Source organism: Macrobrachium rosenbergii, chromosome 43 (genome assembly GCF_040412425.1).
Source record: "Macrobrachium rosenbergii isolate ZJJX-2024 chromosome 43, ASM4041242v1, whole genome shotgun sequence".
Taxonomy (NCBI): Eukaryota; Metazoa; Arthropoda; class Malacostraca; order Decapoda; family Palaemonidae; genus Macrobrachium; species Macrobrachium rosenbergii.
Genome location: NC_089783.1, coordinates 53,196,367 through 53,209,124, shown reverse-complemented (window position 1 = coordinate 53,209,124; position 12,758 = coordinate 53,196,367). Strand labels below are relative to the sequence as shown.

At 35.0% G+C, this 12,758-nt stretch overlaps 1 protein-coding gene across 1 annotated transcript in view; it reads left to right on the top strand.

Moving 5' to 3' along the window:
* The window catches only part of cN-IIIB (cytosolic 5'-nucleotidase IIIB), a 69,412-nt gene extending 57,684 nt beyond the window's left edge, over positions 1-11,728 (top strand). Inside the window, exons 5-8 of the mRNA XM_067087456.1 lie at positions 1,811-2,033; positions 4,378-4,436; positions 4,816-5,027; positions 10,490-11,728. Coding sequence (XP_066943557.1) covers positions 1,811-2,033; positions 4,378-4,436; positions 4,816-5,027; positions 10,490-10,591 — 596 coding nt within the window. The 3' untranslated portion in view covers positions 10,592-11,728. The remainder of the gene's footprint in view (positions 1-1,810; positions 2,034-4,377; positions 4,437-4,815; positions 5,028-10,489) is intronic.
* Positions 11,729-12,758: the final 1,030 nt, after the last annotated feature.

Genomic DNA, 12,758 nt, shown 5'->3' with positions numbered 1-12,758 from the left:
GAACATTTATTACATTCGTGGCATCAGTTATATATAGCTTAGAGCCAGAACGGGACAGATGACATTATAGTAAACAGGCAAGTCTGTTATGATAAAGGAAAAACTCCTCCTCATCCTTTGACTGATGTAATCCATATCTCCAATTGGTTTGAAGAAATAAATAAAGCATTGAAGATTAACTGAACCTACTTCTCAACTAGTCTTTGCTGGAAACCTTTGGCACAGCAGTACACTATATACATACTTGCAGTTCTCAAGAATCATTTTCACCGAAAAGGAAAACCCTCATACATGTTGTACAGTATTACCGGTTTCTGTTGTTTGTTAATCACATTAAGTAAACTAAAGTAGTTAACTATCTGTTGTAAATTGTAATGTAGACATTATAATGTATAATGAGGAACCAGGATATGGAATTAAATGTTAAATGCTCAGTACTTGAATACAGAACTCTTATAGTACTGTATAGCTAATTAAAGAATTACTAAATAACAAAAAGCATAGTAGTTGTTGGCATTCTTTCAGCTAATTCTTACACCAAGAGAGGAGCGGTAGGAAGAGAGGAGCTGTCAATATAATACAGTAGTAACATAGTTTACACTTAATCCAGAGAAAGAATAGCTGCCAATTGTGAGTGAACAAGTGCCTCCCCTTTTGCAGGAAGTTCCCTATCCCAGTAATGACATACAGTACTCCCACTATAGTGACTTCAATTTCTGATTCTATGTTTAGAACCTATGTACTTTTACATTAATAGTTTTATGGAATAAGGCAGTCTTATTTGTGTAGGAATGCATGATTCAATTATAGCTCTGCAGATTTTTATGTAAGTATCTTTGAGCCTGAATGACTGCCAGAAATATGGCATAAATGCAAGAGTGTCATAATAAAGAAATGAGCCACAATATTTACATGAAAGACTCGTCATATAATTAAACTAAGAATATTTATGGCAGCACTGAGGGGCGACATGCATTATCCAACTAAAGCTATTTCAGATATGATTGATAACGTGGAGGGATTGTAACGTAAATTTAAGGAGTATATACACTGGTGGAGGGTTACTATAGGTATTGTACCTTAATAAAGATCAGCATGAAAGTTCTGTGAAATACAAATCTCTGCAATTTAAAGGATGAAAGAAGCTAACTCCAGTTATTATTGCAAAAAACTTGGATTCATGATAAGGTGAAACATGCTATACTAAACACTAGAAGTATATTGGAATTATGGAAGAATGGGCAAAGAAGCAAGTGAAGTTTACAAGGGTTTCAGGATGAGTGATGGTTGGCTTAAGCTAATGCTTTCATGGTGTCAGGCTGGGTAGTGGTAAACGGGTCCTCTGGATAATTGTTTTTCAAATATGTTGATTGATTGTTAGCAAGTAACTTACGTAAATGCTTGCTTTTCTGGATGAGAGAGCTTTTCCTTGCTAAAAAATATAAAGTACTAAAAATAAGACTAGAAGTAAGTCATGAAAATTTAACAACAGAATGCCAAAGCCTTATATATGTTTATTGATCGCTTATATTGTTTATGTTTTTCTAGCTTTCAGTATGAGATGCATTGTAGTTTTTCATCGTTCTTTTCAATGTTAAACAGGAATCAATTAGACTTAAATGTGATTCACATCACCCACAAAAGTACAAACTATGTACTACTGTTGATGTTATTTTACCATACTGTAATTTCAAAGCTATAAAAACTAGAGTATGATATTTACTTTGCAATTACAAAATGATATTAATGGAATGCTTTTATTCTGAGTTTCATGCTGATAATTATAGTTAAGCTTCATTTCCACCTCCAGGGATCATGGACAACAGCTCCTTAATGCCAGCCTTTTACCGGGAAGAAGCCAATGCCCTTTTGGCCAAGTATTACCCAATAGAGATAGATCCTCACATGACTGAAGAAGAGAAGATCCCTTACATGATAGAGTGGTATGGTCAAATTCACAAACTCATTGTGAAATGCAAAGTTAGTCAAGGGTCTTTGGCAGAGATGGTTGCTGCTAGCAATGCAATGTTAAGGTAAGAGCAATTGACCTCATAGTTATTCATTACTGTACTGTATATATGTGTCAGATTTCAGGACTCATAGGATTAGCTTGAAGGATTCAATCTTTAATGGTATGAGAATTAAAAAAGGAAAAAGGATATGAACATTATCAAGCAAACATTAAACTTTTGATAAGAGTGAAGCTAGTGTTAAAAGTTACACTTTGTGTCCATTACACTCGGTAAGAGAAACCCCCCAGAATTGAAAGCATATTACTGTGAAATTTTTTTGAAGTATTGAGAAAAACTGTAAAAGCTCGGGAATTAGAAGGGGCAGCAGGCTGCTCACAGTAACATGGCCCACTGAAACTCACTAAATACTAGGCTTGACATTCCAATTTTGAAGAAGTGAGATTAAAATGCACTAATATTGATAATCCAAGAAATGCACAGCACAATAAAAGCAGTTAACACTTGATGTTCTTGGGATGAAAGGCAGCATGTCTTAACAACAGCCAGGCTCACAGAAGAATGAAAAAGCTTGGCATTGTGGACCTGATGGAGTTGGTTAGGCATGTTCCATGGGAACTGCCTTTGCAACATTTCAGTTGTGTGGGTCAGGATGCAATTTATGATGAGTGGGTTTGTAATAAAGTAAATGTAGAAAAAAGAAAGACTCATTTTATATTGTACTGTATTATAGTAATTTGTTGTATCTGTTCAGATATACATGTAACTGATAAATGTGGATACTTTAATATCACAATTTAAATTAAATGGTGTGTGAAATGTTTCTCCTTGTTCTTTTTATAGGAATTTCATTATTGTAGTTAAGATTTCATTTTTTTATTTTTGAACATACTGTACTTTCAATTTTACTGTGAGTCTTTTAGTACCTGTAGCAGATTGAAGCATTGGGTTCCGAAAACCATGGAATTTTACCCTATGTTTCCTATTAACTTATGATGGTAAAGCTTTTTGGTTCAAAAGTTTATTGACTGATTTTGTCAAAGAGTAAATACTACAGAACACCTAAATTAGAGCCATCAGCTTGTGTAACCAACAACCATCCTAAAAGTTTTGAAAAGTTTAGGTGCTCCTCAGAGTTAGCCTTCTTTAAAGTAAACTTTGTACATTATATAATAGGGTGAATAATTGTAAAATAAAAACTAAAACCTAAAAGACATATAAAATTAACATCCATGCATGCTTAAAATCTTAATTGGTACTACTAACAGGGGTTCAATGAAAAAATAGTAGCTGCATAGATAAAACAATAGAGGCAAATTAGAGAAAGATTACATTAACTTTTGCCTACCACAGTCAATCACAGTTTCCCAAAGCAGGCATGGTCAGGAAGAATACATGGTCACTCTAGGAGATGCAGATACTTTAATCAGCTGAAAAGGTTTGCCTTTGTTTAGTGGGTTAGGACAATGTTGTATGGGTTGCATTACTCATTTGAAGGTGCTTTCAGTGTCCCTGGTTAAATTGAGATGCATGCTTGAACAAAGCACCCCTTGTAGCACGTGTTACACTTCTGATCTTCTTATCAGTTAAGCAATGCTTAGTTTGGTCAGTACTAGGATTGATAATCACCAATGATTACCAGGAACTAAAAGTTTGCTACACCCCTAGTCTGTCAACCATTGAAGTTGAGCAACATTGATTCTGACTATTGGAACTTTGTGTAGGTAATCAAAAAGTTGGAGTTCTAGCTTTGGTTTTTAAATGTCTGAGATGCCAGCCAGGAATACATTAGCTCAGGAAAAAAAACATTGATTTGGAACTTGTGACAGATACAATGGCTTTGTATCCAGTTCCAGCTTGAGGATTATGCTTTTATTCAAAAGAATCAGTCAGTGTAATGAGAAGTTCTATGTTAGTGTTTTAAAATATTTTCTGTTAATGATATGACAACTGTTAAAAAAAGGAATACTAGTTTTCAGGAAAAAAACATTGATTTAGTAACTATGGAAGGTCTACTTGAGGAGCTTGATTTTACAATGCTTTTGAACTTTTTTCATTCATTTACCATTTTCCATCCCTTGGGATGGAATTAAGACCTTTAAAAACCCAAAAGAAGTGTTCCAGTATGGTCTTTTCAGCAGGAATGAGAACAAGTGTTACAGTTCAAGTGTGATAAAATTATTTTCTCTTTAATGATAAATGACAAGGTTGTAATATATGATTTTTGTGGAAAAAAAAATTTATTTTCAGACTTGAGTTTATTTTACAGTACTAAGTGTTTTGACATCAGCTGGTATGAAATGGTTACAGTGCATAGTTTTTCTGTGACAAAAGTGCCTTGCTGTGACAGCTGCTGAACGTATTTTTATTTTCATTTATGAATTTTTCCCATTTTTTGGGCTGTTAGGGATGGAACAGAAGATCCCATTCTTGCAAAAATCTGTCACCCACACTCCTTGTGTTCCAGTGACTTCTGTATACTGTCTTAACATGGTTAATGATGGTGACATCCTAGAACATTAGTTTTGAGACAGTTCAAGTCACCTATGTCATACCTTCATTTGCAAGAAAATGTGACATAAGTTTTGTTTGAACTCAATTTAATTAGAATATAATGAAGAGGTTAGTAAAATATGATTTTAAATGATGCAACCTAGTTTGTAAGCCAGCCCAGTGCTGTTTTACAGTATTTATGGATATAAGTACTGTAATGAAAATAATATTAAGTAAGGAAAATAGTACTGTATTAAGTAATGAAAATAGTATTATTTTGTAAAATGCCAAATTATTTTCAGTGTAGAGAACTGACTTGTTGAAATTTATCCTTCATTATTACACACTAATTTAATATTTCAGGGTGTTATGATTGGATTCAAGGGAGACTTGATACACATGTTTAATAAGAATGAAAATGCAATCCACTCCTCAAACTATTTTGACAAGCTGAAAGGCCGCAGCAACGTCATCCTGATGGGCGATTCAATGGGCGATATAAAGATGGCTGTTGGAGTACCTCAACCAAATAATGTCCTAAAAATTGGCTTCCTTAATGATAAGGTATTCAGTGAAGTATTTTTGCTTGTGTGATATAGTTTATACTTTAGCTGTTTCATTCTATCTGTTTGCATTTGGATTTTATTATTCCACTTACTGTATTTTGAACATTTACATAGTAAAGTCCCTGTTATCAGAATACCTTGATACTTGAACGGTGTTGGATAATAAAAGTAACACAGTGGAACCTGGGTTCTCAAAGGTCTCTCATCTCAAGACAGTTCAGTTCTTGAACATATTTGAGAAAAAAGTCACAACTGTCAAACTTACCCTTGGTTCATGGTCAATCAGGTGCAGTTTGCTTGAATGTTTTTTTGCATTTTGGAACCTGTATGAGATGGCCTTCAGTCACACTTGCTAAGACAAAGGCAAGTTGGAGCAGTTTGCCCATTGCAGTTATTCAGTGTATACCTCCGCTAAAATTTGTTGTAAAGCGTTCAAGTTTTTCTTTGCATTTTTTTTTTTTTTTGTAACAATAGACATTTTAATTTTAGTTCAGATTTTTTTATTTGGAAAGGCAAAACCTTACATATAGAGCTTTTTTGGTGTTGAAGCTTAGTAACAAGGTAGTTAACTGTCAGCAGAAAGATGAATGGTTAGGGAATAGCATACTCTCATGGCTCTTTGGTGGTTTTCAAGTCAAGAAAATTTTGTGTTTGGTCATGTACCTTGGCTTGGCTGTGAACTTATTATTACAATACTTTTATTTTCATTGTTTGGTGGTTGTTTTACTATGTCAGGGGTATTAGCACAACAGTCTAGGTGTGCATTTGTGTTTCTCTTGTGGGAACCTGTATAGAGGTAGATTTGTTATTTTGCAAGACCTTGAGGTCATAGTAATTCAAAAACACACCTCTGACGTGCTTCTTATACAACTATGTGTTTCTTGAACAAAGTTGGCTGTTAGAAACTTAAATAATATTAAATGTAAATTAAATTATTTAAGTAAAATATAGACAGGCATAGTAGAAAGGTAAAAGTGTATGAGTATGTAATGGCATTTGTCTACAGACCTTGTCGTATGGTGTACGTGTTGCAAATACTTAATTACTGTAGTCTCCAACTTGGCATTGAAGTAAAGTTGCTTTATCAGTTATGCTATTTGTAGCATTTTCATAAGTCATCTTCTAAAATCTTTATTGTTCAGATGAATAAGCCATATGACCAAATCCCTGAATACAGTGCCACCCAGTTTTTTCACACTTCACATTTTCCGTGCTTCATTTTGTCACGGATTTTTATGGAACATCTTTCATTTTTCCACTGGGAAACTTTCACTAATTTGTGAATTTTTCTATGGACCTTATCTCTAAAATTATCACTACATGTCATTCAGAAATAAAAATACCAAATTATACTGTACTACACTGTACTTAAACAAAATTTTTACAAAGTATAAAGTAAAGTTGTTTACAGTACACTACCTTCAGTACAGTACTGTACATACTGTATACTACTTGAAGTTTTGACCCTTGTCGTAGCTTTCTTGCAGAACTTGCCACAGCTACAAACAATGTAGAATAAAAAAAATAAGGTAAAGTAAAATGCTTATAACTGCCTATTTTAATAGTTCAAACAAAGATACTGTATACCTTGGGCTTTTAAAGTTTAAGATAACTGTTAAGATTAAGTCACATGGGTACTCTCCAACGATGAATGTTAATTAAAGATGATGATGATGAATTAGCTGTGCAGTGCGATGAATGACAGTGATGATACTGTATGACTGCACAGCAAAGCAGAGGAGTTACATCTCCTCTGGGGGTGCCTCTTCCCTTTTTCAGGAGGCTCTTCTTCCACCAATTCCACCACTTGCACTTCAGGGGTTTCAAGAGGCTTTGGAGGGTCCTTCCTTCCTCTCGAAAAACATGGTGATAGCAGTTGCTGTCGCTGCTTCTTCATGCTGACTTGGAGGCTACTGTAGGGCAACGTTGCCACTTCAAGTGCATTCTTAAACTTTAGGGCGTGTTCCATATGAGTAACAAGGGATAAAAATTTATCCTCCACCTCGAGTGTCCTCAAAAGTTTGGACAGAAATTCCAAAGACAGGCTCTCATCCTCCTCCACTTCGTCCCCTGAACTTGGAATAGATACAGTACGGGCAGTTCCCGGTTATTGCCAATCTGGTTTTACAGCACTTGTCTAGCGATGACAATAGCTGAATTTTCGGCATCGGTATGTGCCGATCTCTGCTTATTGGTGCGCTGTTCAACAAACAAACAAAAAATCATAAATATTATCCTAAAAAATTCCATACAGCAACCATTCATGACAAAACCCCAAGAAATAAAAATTGATTAATGATAGGTGAGAAAGGGAAGGTGTGTGTGTGTGTGTAAGGAAGTTTCTTAGCGTTCTCTCTCTCTCTCATGTTGTGCATGATTGTTATTAAAAGTTAGTATGTTCTTTAATAAAATGTGAAAAACATAGAAGTGAAAAAAAAGTATTCTTGCTGATTAAGTTTATGAAACTTGAATGTAAACATTGGGATTTGCAAAACAACATTAAGAGATAAAGTTAAAGATTAATGATTGAGCTGAAATATAAAAGATTAATGATTGAGATGAAATATATCAAGTACTAAAATATTCTCTTGTGAGCTGTTATGTCTGACAATCATATTGGTAAAAAGTAAAAGAAGCTAATGGTGACATCTCTGATGTAGCTGTAAAAGCACACACACATGCGTAAAGCTTCCATATTATGTGGTGAAATGAAAAATCATTAATAGCAATAAAACAGATGATGAATTATTTTTTATTAGTGTTCTTAAAATGAATTTGCCTTGAAATCATCAATATTGAAAAACAAGATGTCAATGTGGGGATGTTTTACAAACACATACACACAGTTTCTGTTAAAAGGCAAAATGAGAAATGTGTTCATAATAAAACAAAAGGTTAGTGATAACTTTTTACATAGTGATCTTAAAAATTTTGTATTTAAAAGGGCCTAGCCTATGGCACAGTATGAATTATGTAAGTGAAACAAGTAAAATATAATAGAGTATGGTAACAACAAATAAGAAAGTTACTGTGTAAAAATACATTGTGATAAAACAATGGTAGGCTGTGGAGTACCCCATTTGTGTGTTTCATATAAGAAAAAACAAGCTTGCTTTTTTTATGAAAAATGTTTCTTAAATGTTATACAGTATTTTTTCACAATTAGGCAAAATACAGTAGTTAAAACAGAGAGAGGCCCGTGTTACTTGGTAGTGTACTTTACATTAAATACAGTACACCTACTGTCTTGTAAGTTGTCTATGAGAGAAGAAAAAAAATTTTTTTTTTTTTACAAAGTATTTATAGAATATGATTTGTTAGCAATATGGGAAAATAAGCTAGCTAATTGCTTTTTACATCAAATTTTCAGTTTAAATGTGATGGCTGATGTTTATGAGCATACTTAGTGTTTATGTTTATTAGGTGTTGACAATGTAGAGGGGAATAAGGGTATTGATTTTTCATTTTATCATCTTGACCTTATCCAGGTGGGCCTTGGTATATACAGAGGTAATCATTAAGCTGTACCATTTTTTCCACATTCTTTTTAGCTTAACACAGTACTTCATTTACCACAAGCCTTTGTGAATTGTAGTGCATACCCAAATAAAAAAAATATATATGGTGCAAATTATATATTTTCACCATATATATATATTCTGGATAAGAAATTTACATTAAACGGACTAAGAATTCTGTTTATATTCTTGAGGGAGACTTCAGTGCAGCTTTTATCTTTGCTGGTGCTTGGGATGGTTCTGCCCTGTTCTCTATATGGAAACTTTAGCATAGAATAACTGGACTTCCATGCCTGGTATAACTTCACCACTTCTGTCAGGCCGTAGTACCTCTATTGCTTCCTCTTTCATGCACTGGCCAACTAGAAGGAGCTTTTCCGACCAGCTGGCTGAGAGAGAACTGGTTGATCCACAGATCAGCATGTTCACCTGCTTCCGGGATGGAAACCAGTACCTGCTCCAAAGGAGAGACCACTAGTAAAACTGAAGCTCAAGAATGTGTCCCGGATGGAGACAGCATAGCTGATGGACTCTGAACTGACAGGGATCCTGACAAGATGCAGCTGAGAGCAGGGGAAAAGGAAAATCTCAGTGCAGCACTCCTCCATGGTGGGACGATGGTCTCGTCCAAGAGCGGGCACGGGAGGACAGATCTCTCCCAAGAAAGGGACCAGTCCCTATGTGCCCTGAGAGCAGTGAGACCGTCCTGAACAACGAGTCCAACAGTTTCACCAAAAAGAGTTCACAAGGGAGTACTGAGACTCCCTCTGCTTCCAAAGTCCACGGACTGGAAGTGATGGTAACAGCAAGAATGCCGATCCCATGTTCCTTAAGTGGTAGTAAGGGCTCCAGGGGGAATGACTCTCCCTCAAGGAGTATCTGCTTTGAGAGCATTGAGAGGAACAGAAATGCCTATGGTGCCTGGATTCTGAAAGACCCCATGACCCTGCTCAGAGGGGCAAAGGAAAGTGATTTCTCCAGGAAGGTCAGTCACTGGACAGAGACCGGCTGGATTTGCTCCGGTTCCTGGGAAAGAAGCAGCGATAGGGAGAGTAAGTTCCCCTACGAAAATGCTTGGTCACCTTCATATTAGCTTTTCACCTCTTTCTTGTCTGGTGAAGGTGTAGCTGGCTTCAAAAACTGTGCAATGGGGGAAGGGGGATAAGGTTGCAGGAGGTAAGAATGTTCTAGAAGGACTTGGCATGGGGTCTCTTCTAGACTTAGCACCTGTCTTAGCTTCCTTCTGTTCCTATAATGTTTCCATTGTGAAGAAGACCATGCAGCACATTCAGGGCAGGGGGAATCATGAGTGCACTCTGCCCCTGCAAGAAATACACACATCTACCACAGTAGGTGATAAAACAATTACAAGGTCAACCTACCACCCTCTTGCATCAGTCACCAGGCTGTAAAGATGTTACAGGAGTCAACCTTCCTCTGCTCGTGTACTGTATATGACTGGGAATTTGGCATTTCTGGGTGGGTGTTTGACTGTCCCTAAAGTCTTTGGCTGTAAGCACAGACATGACAGGACATAGCAGAGGTCACAACCTTTCATATTTATTCCTGTTTTAGAACAGCACCAGTCAGTCTGGGGTGACAAAACCTCCCACCAAAAGAGCAGGTCTCTTAAATATGAAAGTTGCTATTCCTATAAGAACATAAATACAAAGGTTTGTATCCTGTATGAACATATATCAAATTTCTAGAGATGCAAACACAAGGATTTACACATAATTCGCACATTTGTCCTTGGTTTCAAAGGAAAAGGGAGTTAACAGTAAAGTTTTGACTACCAAACCAGCTGTTGCTAAAGGATACTCCCATGTAAATACTGTACATTGGTTTGTATACTGAGGAAAAAAATTATCTTTTAAATTTATTACATGTAATAAAGTATATAGGCTTGGTAAATTTTTAATTGTAATTTTTCTTATTTCAGATTGAAGAAAGACTTGACACTTACATGAATGCTTTTGATATAGTTCTTATTGATGATCAGACAATGGATGTTGTGAACAGCATAGTAAATTTGATGGCATAGTTTTAGTTCATCCTAGGCAATATGACATTATTCCAGTAATGAAAAACCTATTGCAGACATAGTATGATTGATGTTTTGTACGGTTAAGACGTTAAAGATAAGTTTATGATATCTGTAAAGTTTCTAACTATCACACGTAGAGAATTTTAAATAAATTTATGTAAAGTTTTACACAAGTCAGGGTATCATATCAAAAACAAATAAAGTAGGAGTTTGAGTTTAACATGGAAACTTGGTTGTAGTTTTATTTTTATAAAAAAATACTTATAGTGACAATTGTCAAAACCTAATGATTAATAAGGTAGAGTGTAGTCTTGAAAGAGTAGATCTTTAATTTAATTTGTGGTTTGTGGGTTTACCGGCTTTATTTTTTTTATTTAATTTAAAATTTAAATCATCTCTTTATATTGTTGTACGTAAAGGTAAATTGTATAAGAGTAGAAAATATATTTTTTCATGTTTGGTAAAGTCTTAAGTTTTACCAGTACAGTGTAGACGTGGATTATGTATGCATTTTCCCAAGTACTACAGAACCTATTTTAATTTACTTTCTTTTACATTGCAGTCACTGATTTTTTTATACAGTTCCAATATCTTTTTAAAACTACTTCTGTTCAACATTTGAGTGTAGCACTAGAGGCTTGAAAGACCTGTATTCTAAAACTTCAAAATGCATATTTTTTAATAGAAATGTTTTTGTATACGTTATTTTATGTCAAGCATATTAGAAATTTTCACTCTGCCATTGATTTGCATCAAGCCTACATAAGTTTGACTGTAGCGTAGCAGCATAAGATACTGTACTTTTACATAAAGAATCCATACCATTAGTAATACTATAAGACCTTTATTTTTTTTTTTAAATAAGATTGGATGTTAAGTTTTTCCTGAGTTGATTTTTATAACAATTTTGTTTATGCACACGTTGCCTAACTTAAAATGGCAAATTTTTTGTCTTATTTAGTGAACATTAATTTCAGAATTTTTTTCATGCATATTTTCCATCACTGTTCCTTGTATCACCATACGAGGCATTCATTCTTAGTACAATTTAGCTTGCAGATTGAAAAGCAAATAAAACTGCCACTGTATGTGTAGTAATGAAATTGTTAAGTTAATGAGAAAGAAAAAAATTAATATTGTCATTTACTTATACCTCCAAAAATATACTGTACAACAAAAGAGACCCAATACACTGAACAAAACAATAAAGGAGATAGAATTTCCCTAAATATAAATCTCTTAATGCTTATACAAACTCACTGATCATACAAAGCTCAAATGGCAGTGGTGGTGTCTGCAAATCATGTTTGTAAACCAGCGGAGGATAGAAACTATGTAGTTCATTCTCTTGTGTGTCACAGTTGCAGTCACTTTTGCCCCCAAGCCTTGCTATGACAGTCTGGAATTGTATAGTGTGTTTCTTTTAATACAGTTTTTGATTCATTATTTTTCCATAAAAAAATTTTTTTTTTACGTAACTTGTATTTTTCCTAGGTAAAAAAACCAGAGCATTTTGTATAGAAGCATCCTCAGCATGACATGGAGCATTCATTGAACTTGGTTTGTTAACTGGTGGTTATAGGGAATGAAAGGGAACGCCCCTCACTCACCTTACATCACTAACCACTTCTCCTTCAGCCACAAGAACAACGTTGGGTGGTTGAGGTGATATTATAATAAAAGGCTCTGGTTTGTATACCTATGAAATATACAAATTACTTTAAAAATTTTGTAAGGAAATACTTATGAGACATATTACCTCTGACAACTAACTGGAATTGGGTCCTTTCCAGAAATTTTCATGCTCCCACTTGTGCATGCAAACAGGCTGCAATGACTCCTGGGACCACCTACTTGGCCTGGCAAATGGAGTAACAAGGCAGTAGGGCCTTGGGCATGAGTGAGCCTCTGAGCTAGGGAGAGGACTCAACTGAGTAAGGAAAGACATTTGGAGATTCATGAAATCCCCCAAAGGGAAACTGAAATTTGTAGGTAGATAATTGTGCTTAGTATTATTATTATATTATTATTATTATTCTTCAAAAGATGAACTTCATTCATATGGAACAAGCCCACAGGGGCCACTGACTTGAAATTCAAGCTTCCAGAGAATATGGTGCTCATTAGGAAGTAAAAGATGGTAAAGGGAAATACAGAAAGAAGA